At 48.2% G+C, this 14,048-nt stretch overlaps 1 protein-coding gene across 2 annotated transcripts in view; it reads right to left on the bottom strand.

The window, feature by feature from the left end:
* LOC140386620 (uncharacterized) overlaps positions 1-11,920 on the bottom strand; it is a 171,641-nt gene extending 159,721 nt beyond the window's left edge. For both annotated transcript variants that reach the window (XR_011933640.1, XM_072469100.1), the window contains exon 1: positions 11,667-11,920. Coding sequence is in view for 1 of the 2 variants with exons in the window: in XM_072469100.1 (XP_072325201.1) it covers positions 11,667-11,687 (21 nt within the window). In the remaining variant the exon portion in view is untranslated. The remainder of the gene's footprint in view (positions 1-11,666) is intronic.
* Positions 11,921-14,048: the final 2,128 nt, after the last annotated feature.

Raw genomic sequence — 14,048 nt, 5'->3', positions numbered from 1 at the left:
GCAGGGACGATAGTGACATTTAAGGGGCATCTTGACAAATACATGAATAGGATGGGAATAGAGGGATACGGACCCAGGAAGTGTAGAAGATTGTAGTTTAGTCAGGCAGCATGGTCGGCACGGGCTTTGTTCTTTGTTTGTTGTTCAACTGTTAACCCTGTATTCCGCATTCATATTTGTCCTTCCAAAATGGACACACTTTTCAGGGTTAACTCCATCTGCCACTTCTCAGCCCAGCTCTGCATCATATCTATGCCTCTTTGCAGCCGACAACAGCCCTCCTCACTATTCACAACTCCACCAATCTTCGTATCGTCTGCAAATTTACTGACTCACCCTTCAACTCCCTCATCCAAGTCATTAATGGAAATCACCAAGTGACTTGTTTACCATGATGGCGCTACGGAGCGAGGCGACTCTCTGCGAGCTCTCCCAAACAGATCCACTTTTTACTTAACTTATACTTGTTCTAATCTTTTAAAAATTAATTCTAAAACTAACATTATTACTAACCTCTCTCTTTTATCCTCTCTTGCAGGCTTGAACATCCTCCGAGGCCCTTGAAGACCTTTTGACCCGACCCGACCTGACCCGATTGGAAGAAGATCGGGCCCAAACCGGAAGTGAACCCGACCTGGATTTGGAGCCGACCTGGACCTCGGAGCACCAAACCCGGCCTAACTACCGACGCCAGCCCCCGGATTGCCTTGCCCAGTCCCCGGAGCTCCTGACCCGACCCCCGACGGCAAGACCCGGCCCAGCGCGACCCCCAGAGACCAGCCCAGCGACCCGACCCGGAGAGGCCCGCCCAGCGACCCGACCTACCTGGTGATGGAAGAAAGAAAAATCCACGTGGAGACTCGACCGGGCCTACTTCAAGACCGGACCCCAGGAGCGCCCAGGGAGGGAACAGACCACGGGACCCAGCCCAACCTGCCTCAGGATGCCACTGCCCACGACCCAGGACCCCCAAAACGGCGGAGACCGCGCATGAGGACCCGAACGCACTGCAAGGTATTCCCGTGCCCGCAGAACGCCGGGACCCATCCGGACCGCAAACATGCCCCCCTAGCAACCCCTCTACCTCAACCAGTGCCCGGGACCCTGCCAGACGCGACCCCAGATACGTAAACAGCGCCCTGGTCCCCGCCAGCGCCCTGGACCCCGCCAGACGCAACCACCTACCTTCCACAAGAGCTGACATCGGCCATTGGATCCCAGGATCATCCAGCAGCAGCCGCCGACCGAGAAAGCGAGGGAAACGCGGCGGTCTGCAGGTTAGACTGAAGCAACGCGGTTTCAAGACCTCTCTCCCCAGCATACTCCTGGCAAACGTCCAAGCGATCGGAAACAAGCTGGATGAACTTAACGCCAGACTTACCTCTCAGAGGGAAGTAAGAGACTGCTGTGTGCTCTGTTTCACAGAGATATGGCTCACCCCTGCCTCACCGGACTATGCCATACAACCTGAAGGCTTCTCAATTCACCGGGCGGACTGCACGGCATCATCAGGCAAAGCGAAGGGTGGAGGGGTTTGCCTCCTCATCAGCTCCTCCTGGTGCTTGGATGTGGCGACTCTGGAGACCTACTGCTCCCAGACCTGGAATACCTGACCGTGAAGTGCCGCCCATATTATCTTCCACTTGAGTTCACTTCAGCCATTATCACAGCGGTCTACATCCCACCCCAGGCAGTAGTGAGGAAGGCGCTGGACGAACTATACACAGTAATAAACAACTACGAAACATGCCTTGTTCATCGTGGCCGGAGACTTCAACAAGGCCAACCTCAAGAGTGTACTGCCAAAATTCCACCAGCATATCTCCTGTCCAACCAGGGGCGACAACACTCTTGACCACTGCTACTCAAAAATCAAGGGCGCCTACCGTTCCATCCCCCGACAGCACTTTGGGAAATCAGACCATAAGACTTCTCCAGGCATACAAGCAGAAACTCAAGCGGGAGAATCCAGCTAAGAAGGTTGTGCAGTGCTGGTCCGAGGAGACAGAAGAGCTCTTACGTGACTGCTTAGAGACAGTGGACTGGTCCATATTTAAGAACTCAGCGACCAACTTAAATGAGTATGCCACCACCGTCACAGACTTCATCAGCAAATGTGTGGACGACTGCGTGCCAAAGAAAGCAGTACGCGCGTTCCCCAACCGGAAACCATGGCTCAATCGCGAGATTGACTCCCTACTGAAGGACAGATCTGAGGCGTTCAAGGCAGACGACCCTGACCTATACAAGAAATCCAGGTACGACCTCCACAAAGCCATTCGGAATGCCGAGAGAGAATATCAAACCAAGCTAGAGTCACAGACAGACTCTCGGCGGTTGTGGCAAGGACTAAACAACATAACGGGCTACAAATCGAAGCCGAACAGTATCTCTGGCAGCAGCGCACCCCCCCCCCCCCGATGAACTCAATGCATTCTATGCTCGGTTCGAGCGGGTAACCAACAATCCGCTGGCGAGTGCCCCAGCAGCCCATAATTCACCCATACCCACCATCACAGCTTCCGAAGTCAGATTGGCCTTCCTGAAAGTGAACCCTCGGAAGGCGACGGGCCCAGACGGGATAGACGCCCAGTCCATCACACAAACCTGCCTCCCATCCATTGACTTCATCTACACCTCCCGCTGCCTGAGGAAAGCGGGCAGTATAATCAAAGATCCCTCCCACCCGGCTTACTCACTCTTCCAACTTCTTCCATCGGGCAGGAGATACAGAAGTCTGAGAACACACACGAACAGACTCAAAAACAGCTTCTTCCCCACTGTCACCAGACTCCTAAATGACCCTCTTATGGACTGACTTCATTAACACTACACCCTGTATGCTTCATCCGATGCCAGTGCTTATGTAGTTACATTGTATATGTTGTGTTTCCCAATTATGTATTTTCTTCTATTCCCTTTTCTTCTCATGTACTTAATGATCTGTTGAGCTGCTCGCAGAAAAATACTTTTCACTGTACCTCGGTACACGTGAAAATAAACAAATCCAATCCAATCCAATCCAACAAACAGCAGAGGACTCAGAACTGATCCCTGCGGTACGCCACTGGTAAGTGGGATCCAGGCTGAATATTTGCCATCCACCACCACTCTCTGACTTCTATCGGCTAGCCAGTTCGTTATCCAACTGGCCAAATTCCCCACTATCCCATGCCTCCTTACTTTCTGCAGAAGCCTACCATGGGGAACCTTATCAAATGCCTTACTAAAATCCATGTACACTACATCCACTGCTTTACCTTCATCCACATGCTTGGTCACCTCCTCAAAGAATCCAATAAGACTTGTAAGGCAAGACCTACCCCTCACAAATCCGTGCTGACTATCCCTAATCAAGCAGTGTCTTTCCAGATGCTCAGAAATCCTATCCTTCAGTACCCTTTCCATTACTTTGCCTACCACCGAAGTAAGACTAACTGGCCTGTAATTCCCAGGGTTATCCCTAGTCCCTTTTTTGAACAGGTGCACGACATTCGCCACTCTCCAATCCCCTGGTACCACCCCTGTTGACAGTGAGGACGAAAAGATCATTGCCAACGGCTCTGCAATTTCATCTCTTGCTTCCCATAGAATCCTTGGATATATCCCGTCAGGCCCGGGGGACTTGTCTATCCTCAAGTTTTTCAAAATGCCCAACACATCTTCCTTCCTAACAAGTATTTCCTCGAGCTTATCAGTCTGTTTCACACTGTCCTCTCCAACAATATGGCCCCTCTCATTTGTAAATACAGAAGAAAAGTACTCGTTTAAGACCTTCCTATCTCTTCAGACTCAATACACAATCTCCCGCTACTGTCCTTGATCGGACATACCCTCGCTCTAGTCATTCTCATATTTCTCACAGATGTGTAAAAGGCCTTGGGGTTTTCCTTGATCCTACCCGCCAAAGATTGTTCATGCCCTCTCTTAACTCTCCTAATCCCTTTCTTCAGTTCCCTCCCGGCTATCTTGTATATCTCCAACGCCCTGTCTGAACCTTGTTTCCTCAGCCTTACATAAGTCTCCTTCTTCCTCTTAACAAGACATTCAACCTCTCTTGTCAACCATGGTTCCCTCACTCGACCATCTCTTCCCTGCCTGACAGGGGCATACATATCAAGGACACGTAGTACCTGTTCCTTGAACAAGTTCCAGATTTCACTTGTGTCCTTCCCTGACAGCCTATGTTCCCAACTTATGCACTTCAATTCTTGTCTGACAACATCGTATTTACCCTTCCCCCAATTGTAAACCTTGCCCTGTTGCACGCACCTATCCCTCTCCATTACTAAAGTGAAAGTCACAGAATTGTGGTCACTATCTTCAAAATGCTCCCCCACTAACAAATCTATCACTTGTCCTGGTTCATTACCAAGTACCAAATCCAATATTGCCTCTCCTCTGGTCGGACAATCTACATACTGTGTTAGAAAAGCTTCCTGGACACACTGCACAAATACCACCCCATCCAAACTATTTGATCTAAAGAGTTGAAATGAAAATGAAATGAAATGAAATGAAAATCGCTTATTGTCACAAGTAGGCTTCAAATTGAAGTTACTGTGAAAAGCCCCTAGTCGCCACATTCCGGCACCTGTTGGGGGAGGCTGGTATGGGAATTGAACCGTGCTGCTGGCCTGCCTTGGTCTGCTTTAAAAGCCAGCTTTTTAGCCCTGTGCTAAACCAGCCCCAGAGTTTCCACTCAATGTTTGGGAAGTTAAAGTCACCCATGACTACGACCCTGTGACTTCTGCACCTTTCCAAAATCTGTTTCCCAATCTGTTCCTCCACATCTCTGCTACTATTGGGGGGCCTATAGAAAACTCCTAACAAGGTGACTGCTCCTTTCCTATTTCTGACTTCAACCCATACTACCTCAGTAGGCAGATACTCCTCGAACTGCCTTTCTACAGCAGTTATACTATCTCTAATTAACAATGCCACCCCCCACCTCTTTTACCACCCTCCCGAATCTTATTGAAACATATATAACCAGGGACCTTCAACAACCATTTCTGCCCCTCTTCTATCCAAGTTTCCGTGATGGCCACCACATCGTAGTCCCAAGTACCGATCCATGCCTTAAGTTCACCCACCTTATTCCTGATGCTTCTTGCGTTGAAGTACACACACTTCAACCCATCTCCGTGCCTGCAAGTACTCTCCTTTGTCAGTGTTCCCTTCCCCACTGCCTCACTACACGCTTTGGCATCCTGAACATCGGCTACCTTAGTTGCTGGACTACAAATCCGGTTCCCATTCCCCTGCTAAATTAGTTTAAACCCTCCGGAAGAGTACTAGAAAACCTCCCTCCCAGGGTATTGGTGCCCCTCTGGTTCAGATGCAACCCGTCCTGCTTGTACAGGTCCCACCTTCCCCAGGATGCGCCCCAATTATTCAAATACCTGAAGCCCTCCCTCCTACACCATTCCTGCAGCCACGTGTTCAGCTGCACTCTCTCCCTATTCCTAGCCTCGCTATCACGTGGCACCGGCAACAAACCAGAGATGACAACTCTGTCTGTCCTGGCTTTTAACTTCCAGCCTAACTCCCTAAACTCGTTTATTACCTCCACACCTCTTTTCCTACCTACGTCGTTGGTACCAATGTGCACCACGACTTTTGGCTGCTCCCCCTCCCCCGTAAGGATCCTGAAGACATGATCCGAGACATCCCTGGCCCTGGCACCCGGGAGGCAACATACCTTCCGGGAGTCTCGCTCGCGACCAGAGAATCTCCTATCTATTCCCCTAACCATTGAATCTCCTACTACTATTGCTTTTCTATTCATCCCCCTTCCCTTCTGAGCCCCAGAGCCAGACTCAGTGCCAGAGACCTGGCTGCTAGGGCCTTGCCCCCGTTAGGTCATCCCCTCCAACAGCATCCAAAACGGTATACTTGTTTTGAAGGGGAACGGCCCCGAGGGATCCCTGCACTGTCTGCCTGTTTGTTTTCTTTCCCCTGACTGTAACCCAGCTATTCTTGTCCTGTACCTTGGGTGTGGTTACCTTCCTGTAACTCTTCTCTATCACCCCCTCTGCCTCCCGGATGATCCGAAGTTCATCCAGCTTCAGCTCCAGTTCCCTAACACGGTCTTTGAGGAGCTGGAGTTAGGTGCACTTCCCGCAGGTATAGTCAGCGGGGACACCGGTGGTATCCATCACCACCCACATCCTACAGGAGGAGCATGCAACTGGCCTAGCCTCCATCCCCTATTACCTTACAGAATATAGCTGCCCTGTGGACCAACTGGACCTCCGCCCTCCGACTCTGCTCCCAGTCAGCTGCACTCCCTGTAAACTCCTGGCTCTCTTCTCACTCTTTGCGGAAATGTAGGAAACAAAATGAAAGGAACACTTTACTCCCTCCTCACCTAACTTCCTCAGTCATCAAACTCTCACTATAGCACTCAAATGCACCAAATTCAGCACTCCCTCAGTCACCAAACTCTCACTATCGCACTCAAATGTACCAAATTCAGCACTCAGTGCAAACAAAGTCTGCACTGTAGGGGATCACTTTTATACTGTGAATCTAGCCTCTGAAAACTGGCCTAATCCAATTAACTAATTAACAAGCTCCAGCTGCAAGTACCTACAAGTAGAACCTTTGTTTAAAGCTGATTGAAAATTCACCTTCTTCTAAACCAAACAGAAACTTTTAAGTTAATTAACTAAATAAAAGAAAGACTAGACTTTAGATAAAAATGAAGCCTTATACTCCCTCAGTCACCAAACTCTCACTTTAGCACTTAAATGCACCAAATTCAGAACTCAGTGCAAACTTATAACATCCTTCCGCACTGTCCACAACTCCACCGACTTTAGTGTCATCTGCAAATTTACTCACCCATCCTTCTACGCCCTCCTCCAGGTAATTTAAAAAAATGACAAACAGCAGTGGTCCTAAAACAGATCCTTCTGGTACACCACTAGTAACTGGACTCCACTCTGAACATTTCTGAACAAACTCGGTTTGTTCTCACTGGAACGACGGAGGTTGAGGGGCGACCTGATAGAGGTCTACAAAATTATGAGGGGCATAGACAGAGTGGATAGTCAGAGGCTTTTTCCCAGGGTAGCGGGGTCAATTACTAGGGGGCATAGGTTTCAGGTTTAGAGGAGATGTACGAGGCAGGTTTTTTTTACAAAGAGGGTAGTGGATGCCTGGAACTCGCTGCCGGAGGAGGTTGTGGAAGCAGGGACGATAGTGACGTTTAAGGGGCATCTTGACAAATACATGAATAGGATGGAATAGAGGGAAGTGTGGAAGGTTTTAGTTTCGACGGGCAGCATGGTCGGCACAGGCTTGGAAGGCCAAAGGGCCTGTTCCTGTGCTATACTTTTCTTTGTTTGAAGGGCAATTTAGCTTGGCCAGTCCATCTAACCTGCACATCTTTGGACTGCGGAAGGAAACTGGAGCACCCGGAGGAAACCCATGCAGACACGGGGAGAACGTGTAGACTCCACAGACACTGATCCAAGCCGGGAATCGAACCTGGGACCCTCGAGCTGTGAAGCAACAGTGCTAACCACTGTGCTACCGTGCCTTCCTTATCACACAGTGAGACAGTCTCCACTTCACATTGACCATCAACAGGGAGTTGGGGAATATCACACAGTGAGACAGTCTGCACCTAACATTGACCATCAGCAGGGTGGTGGGGAATATCACACAGTGAGACAGTCTCCACCTCACATTGACCATCAGCAAGGAGTTGGAGAATATCACACAGTGAGACAGTCTCGTCCTCACATTGACCATCAGCAGCGAGTTGGGGAATATCACACAGTGAGACAGTCTCCACCTCACATTGACCATCAGCAGGGAGTTGGGGAATATCACACAGTGAGACAGTCTCCACCTCACATTGACCATCAGCAGCGAGTTGGGGAATATCACACAGTGAGACAGTCTCCACCTCACATTGACCATCAGCAGGGAGTTGGGGAATATCACACAGTGAGACAGTGTCCACCTCACATTGACCATCAGCAGGGAGTTGGGGAATATCACACAACGAGACAGTGTCCACCTCACATTGACCATCAGCAGGGAGTTGGGGAATATCACACAATGAGACAGTCTCCACCTCACATTGACCATCAGCAGGGAGTTGGAGAATATCACACAATGAGACAGTCTCTACCTCACATTGACCATCAGCAGGGAGTTGGGGAATTTCACAATGAGACAGTGTCCACCTCACATAGACCATCAGCAGGGAGCTGGGGCATATCACACAGTGAGACAGTCTTCACCTCACATTGACCATCAGCAGGGTGGTGGAGAATATCACACAGTGAGACAGTCTCGTCCTCACATTGACCATCAGCAGGGAGATGGGAAATTGGAGACAGTGAGACAGTCTACCTGACGGTGAACATCAGCAGGGTATTGGGGATATCACACAGTGAGATTGTCTCTACTTCATCTCACGGTAACCATCAGCAGAGAATTTGGGAATATCACACAGTGAGACAGTCTCTACTTCGCAGTGACCATTCGCAGCGTGTTATAGAATCATAGAATTTACAGTGCAAATGGAGGCCACCCGGCCCATTGAGTCTGCACCGGCCCTTGGAAAGAGCACCTTACTTAAGCCCACCCCAACCCACCCTATCCCCGTAACCCATTAACCCCACCTCACCTTTTTAAGACACTGAGGTAGCAAGGATAATCCAGGAAACTACAGGCCGGTGAGCCTTACGTCAGTGGTAGGGAAATTACTGGAGAATTCTTTGAGACAGGATCTACTCCCATTTGGAAGCAAATGGACTATTAGCAAGAGGCAGCATGGTTTTGTGAAGGGGAGGTCGTGTCTCACTAACTTGACAGAGTTTTTCGAGGAGGTCACAAAGATGATTGATGCAGGTAGGGCAGTGGATGTTGTCTATATTGACTTCAGTAAGGCCTTGGACAAGGTCCCTCATGGTAGACTAGTACAAAAGGTGAAGTCACACGGGATCAGGGGTGAGCTGGCAAGGTGGATACAGAACTGGCTAGGTCATAGAAGGCAGAGAGTAGCAATGGAAGGGTGCTTTTCTGATTGGAGGGTTGTGACTAGTGGTACTCCGCAGGGATCAGTGCTGGGACCTTTGCTATTCGTAGTATATATAAATAATTTGGAGGAAAATGTAACTGGTCTGATTAGTAAGTTTGCAGACGACACAAAGGTTGGTAGAATTGCGGATAGCGATGAGGACTGTCAGAGGATACAGCAGGATTTAGATCGTTTGGAGACTTGGGCGGAGAGATGGCAGATGGAGTTTAATCCAGCCAAATGTGAGGTAATGCATTTTGGAAGGTCTAATGCAGGTATGGAATATGCAGTGAATGGTAGAACCCTCAAGAGTATTGACAGTCAGAGAGATCTAGGTGTACAGGTCCACAGGTCACTGAAAGGGGCAATCTAGGTGGAGAACGTAGTCAAGAAGGCATACGGCATGCTTGCCTTCATTGGCCGGGGCATTGAGTACATAAATTGGCAAGTCATGTTGCAGCTGTATAGAACCTTAGTTAGGCCACACTTGGAGTATAGTGTTCAATTCTGGTTGCCACACTACCAGAAGGAGGTGGAGGCTTTAGAGAGGGTGCAGAAGAGATTTACCAGAATGTTGCCTGGTATGGAGGGCATTACCTATGAGGAAAGGTTGAGTAAATAGAACATAGAACATTACAGCGCAGTACAGGCCCTTCAGCCCTCGATGTTGCACCGACCTGTGAAACCACTCTAAAGCCCATCTACACTATTCCCTTATCGTCCATATGTCTATCCAATGACCATTTGAATGCCCTTAGTGTTGGCGAGTCCACTACTGTTGCAGGCAGGGCATTCCACGCCCTTACTACTCTCTGAGTAAAGAACCTACCTCTGATATCTGTCTTATATCTATCTCCCCTCAATTTAAAGCTATGTCCCCTCGTGTTAGACATCACCATCCAAGGAAGAAGGCTCTCACTGTCCACCCTATCCAATCCTCTGATCATCTTGTATGCCTCACTTAAGACACCTCTTAACCTTCTTCTCTCTAACGAAAACAGCCTCAAGTCCCCCAGCCTTTCCTCATAAGATCTTCCCTCCATACCAGGCAACATTCTGGTAAATCTCCTCTGCATCCTTTCCAATGCTTCCACATCCTTCCTATAATGCGGCGACCAGAATTGCACGCAATACTCCAAATGCGGCCGCACCAGGGTGTTGTATAGCTGCAACATGACCTCATGGCTCCGAAACTCAATCCCTCTACCAATAAAAGCTAACACACCGTATGCCTTCTTAACAACCCTCTCAACCTGGGTGGCAACTTTCAGGGTTCTTTGTACATGGACACCGAGATCTCTCTGCTCATCCACACTGCCAAGAATCTTACCATTAGCCCAGTACGCTGTCTTCCTGGTATTCCTTCCAAAATGAATCACCTCACACTTTTCTGCATTAAGCTCCAGTTGCCACCTCTCAGCCCAGCGCTGCAGCTTATCTATGTCCCTCTGTAACTTGTAACATCCTTCCGCACTGTCCACAACTCCACCGACTTTAGTGTCATCTGCAAATTTACTCACCCATTCTTCTACGCCCTCCTCCAGGTCATTTATAAAAATGACAAACAGCAGTGGTCCCGAAACAGATCCTTGCGGTACACCACTAGTAACTGGACTCCAGTCTGAATATTTCTGAACAAATTTGGTTTGTTCTCACTGGAATGACGGAGGTTGAGGGGCGACCTGAGCGAGGTCTACAAAATTATGAGGGGCATAGACAGAGTGGATAGTCAGAGGCTTTTTCCCAGGGTAGCGGGGTCAATTACTAGGGGGCATAGGTTTAAAGTTTAGAGGAGATGTACGAGGCAGGTATTTTTTACACAGAGGGTAGTGGATGCCTGGAACTCGCTGCCGGAGGAGGTGGTTAAAGCAGGGACGATAGTGACGTTTCAGGGGCATCTTGATGAATACATGAATAGGATGGAATAGAGGGATATGGACCCCGGAAGTGTGGAAGATTTTAGTTTCGACGGGCAGCATGGTCGGCACAGGCTTGGAAGGCCGAAGGGCCTGTTCCTGTGCTATACTTTTCTTTGTTTGAAGGGCAATTTAGCTTGGCTAGTCCCTCTTACCTGCACATCTTTGGACTGCGGAAGGAAACCGGAGCACCCGGATGAAACCCATGCAGACACGGGGAGAATGTGCAGACTACACACAGACACTGATCAAAGCCGGGAATCGAACCTGGGACCCTCGAGCTGTGAAGCAACAGCGCTAACCACTGTGCTACCGTGCCTTCCTTATCACACAGTGAGACAGTCTCCACTTCACATTGACCATCAACATGGAGTTGGGGAATATCACACAGTGAGACAGTCTCCACCTCACATTGACAATCAGCAAGGAGTTGGGGAATATCACACAGTGAGATAGTCACCACCTCACATTGACCATTAGCAAGGTGGTGGGGAATATCACACAATGAGACAGTCTCCACCTCACATTGAATATCACACAATGAGACAGTCTCCACCTCACATTGACCATCAGCAAGGAGTTGGGGAATATCACACAGTGAGGCAGTCTAACTCACATTGATTATCAGTGGGGCATTGGGGAATATCACACACCTCTGTGCCCTCACCACATGGATACCTTGCTGATAAAAGCAAGCTTTAGTTTACCGTCACTGGAGTTGAATGCATCGGAAATTCACAAGTTTTGCTGTCCTTCCTGATCAGGAAGGTTTCTTCGATGAATTGATCCCCCGTAGCTGGGAGTTTGCTTGCGATGCTGGTTCCATCAAGGGGCTCGATACCGGTATTTTCGAGTCTGCTCAGCCCTGATGAGAGTCATTTGGTGCAGTCAGTTATTCAGCAATTGCAGAATCAGAATGTTCAGGAGGGTATCACGTCACAATGATGGGATTTGTGCATGAGTGATAACAACCTGTCATTTACTCAGCTGACTTATATTACAAACCTATATTGAACTGGTTTTTTTTAGAAAATATTTTATTGAGGCATGTATAATTTTAACATTTTAAAAAACAAGGTGACCCAACACACACAAAAAACCCACAATAACATAACCAACTCCACCCAGCCCTAACTACCCATAATTAGATTCTCTGCTCTTATTCGTCACTTCCATGCCTCTCCTTCATTCCCCCCCCCCCCCACCCCCGTCTCTGACGGTCAATTCTCCTCGAAGAAGTCGATGAATGGCTGCCACCTCCGAGCGAACCACCTCCGCTGAGCGAATTATATTGAACTGTTTAACAAGGACTTTTTAAAGACAAGAAAAGACATTGGCCAAAGATGACTGCCACAAGTCGTCTGATGGCTGGGTATTATAGTTTGACCACATTTCTGGAAGGTTTCTGTGCCCTAACAAGGTCGCAAAGTCAGGAGAAATCAAAGAGTGAAGATAAAGTTGAAGTTCAATTATCTGAAACGATTTTTGATCAGACGGCTGGAAAAGAGAAGAACAGGTGGAGGATGAGGCGGATATTTTTAGTTTAGGAAAATTGGCAGTTTTAACAGAAAGATATAGAAATAAAATGGATGTATCAGAAAGCATACACGGAGAGTAACCTAAGTGTCTACCAGAATGTTATTACCTTAAAAGTGATGTCTTGATGAGAAAATGGAGACCTTTACAGATGTAGGGGGTGAAAAGTGGGCAGAAGTTCATCAAGTAGTATTGCCGGTAGGGTACAGAAAGGAGGTGTTGCGAGTAGCACATGAGGAAGGATGTGGAAGCTTTGGAAAAGGTGCAAAGGAGATTTACCAGGATGTTGCCTGGAATGGAGAGTAGGTCTTACGAGGAAAGGTTGAGAGCCTTTTCTCATTAGAACGGAGAAGGATGAGGGGCGACTTGATAGAGGTTTACAAGATGATCAGGGGAATAGATAGAGTAGACAGTCAGAGACTTTTTCCCCAGGTGGAACAAACCATTACAAGGGGACATAAATTTAAGGTGAATGGTGGAAGATATAGTGGGGATGTCAGAGGTAGGTTCTTTACCCAGAGAGTAGTGGGTGCATGCAATGCACTGCCTGTGGAAGTAGTTGAGTCGGAAACATTAGGGACCTTCAAGCAGCTATTGGATAGGTACATGGATTACGGTAGAATGCTATACAAAGAACAAAGAAATGTACAGCACAGGAACAGGCCCTTCAGCCCTTCAAGCCCGTGCCGACCATGCTGCCCGACTAAACTACAATCTTCTACACTTCCTGGGTCCGTATCCCTCTATTCCCATCCTATTCATGTATTTGTCAAGATGCCCCTTAAATGTCACTATCGTCCCTGCTTCCACCACCTCCTCCGGTAGCGAGTTCCAGGCACCAATACCCTCTGTGTAAAAAAACTTGCCTCGTACATCTACTCGAAACCTTGCCCCTCTCACCTTAAACCTATGCCCCCTAGTAATTGACCCCTCTACCCTGGGGAAAAGCCTCTGACTATCCACTCTGTCTATGCCCCTCATAATTTTGTAGACCTCTATCAGGTCTCCCCTCAAACTCCTTCGTTCCAGTGAGAACAAACCGAGTTTATTCAACCGCTCCTCATAGCTAATGCCCTCCACACCAGGCAACATTCTGGTAAATCTCTTCTGCACCCTCTCTAAAGCCTCCACATCCTTCTGGTAGTGTGGCGACCAGAATTTAAAAAAATATATATATATTTTATTAAAGTTTTTCGATCAAACAAAAACAAAAATTCCCCATTTTACAACTTTGTAATAATATATACATTGATCGTTTTTAAATAAATAATATACTAACTAACGGCAACTGCCAACAACAAAATAAGAAATAACAGAAATAGTAACTAAAATAGTAACTTCGTAAAATCTAATATAAATAACTAATATATAAACACACACATAAAACCCTTGAGGACCCAAATGAGTCCTCCGCACCCCCCCCCCCCCCCCCCGGGTTGCTGCTGCTGCCTTTCCTATTTTCCCTTATCGCTCTGCGAGATAGTCGAGGAACGGTTGCCACCGCCTGATGAACCCTTGAGCCGAACCTCTTAGTGCGTACTTTATCCGCTCCA

The sequence above is a fragment of the Scyliorhinus torazame genome, chromosome 12 (genome assembly GCF_047496885.1).
Source record: "Scyliorhinus torazame isolate Kashiwa2021f chromosome 12, sScyTor2.1, whole genome shotgun sequence".
In the NCBI taxonomy this organism is placed as follows: Eukaryota; Metazoa; Chordata; class Chondrichthyes; order Carcharhiniformes; family Scyliorhinidae; genus Scyliorhinus; species Scyliorhinus torazame.
The sequence above is the reverse complement of the archived record's forward strand: the minus strand, read 5'-3'. Positions and strand labels throughout refer to the sequence as shown.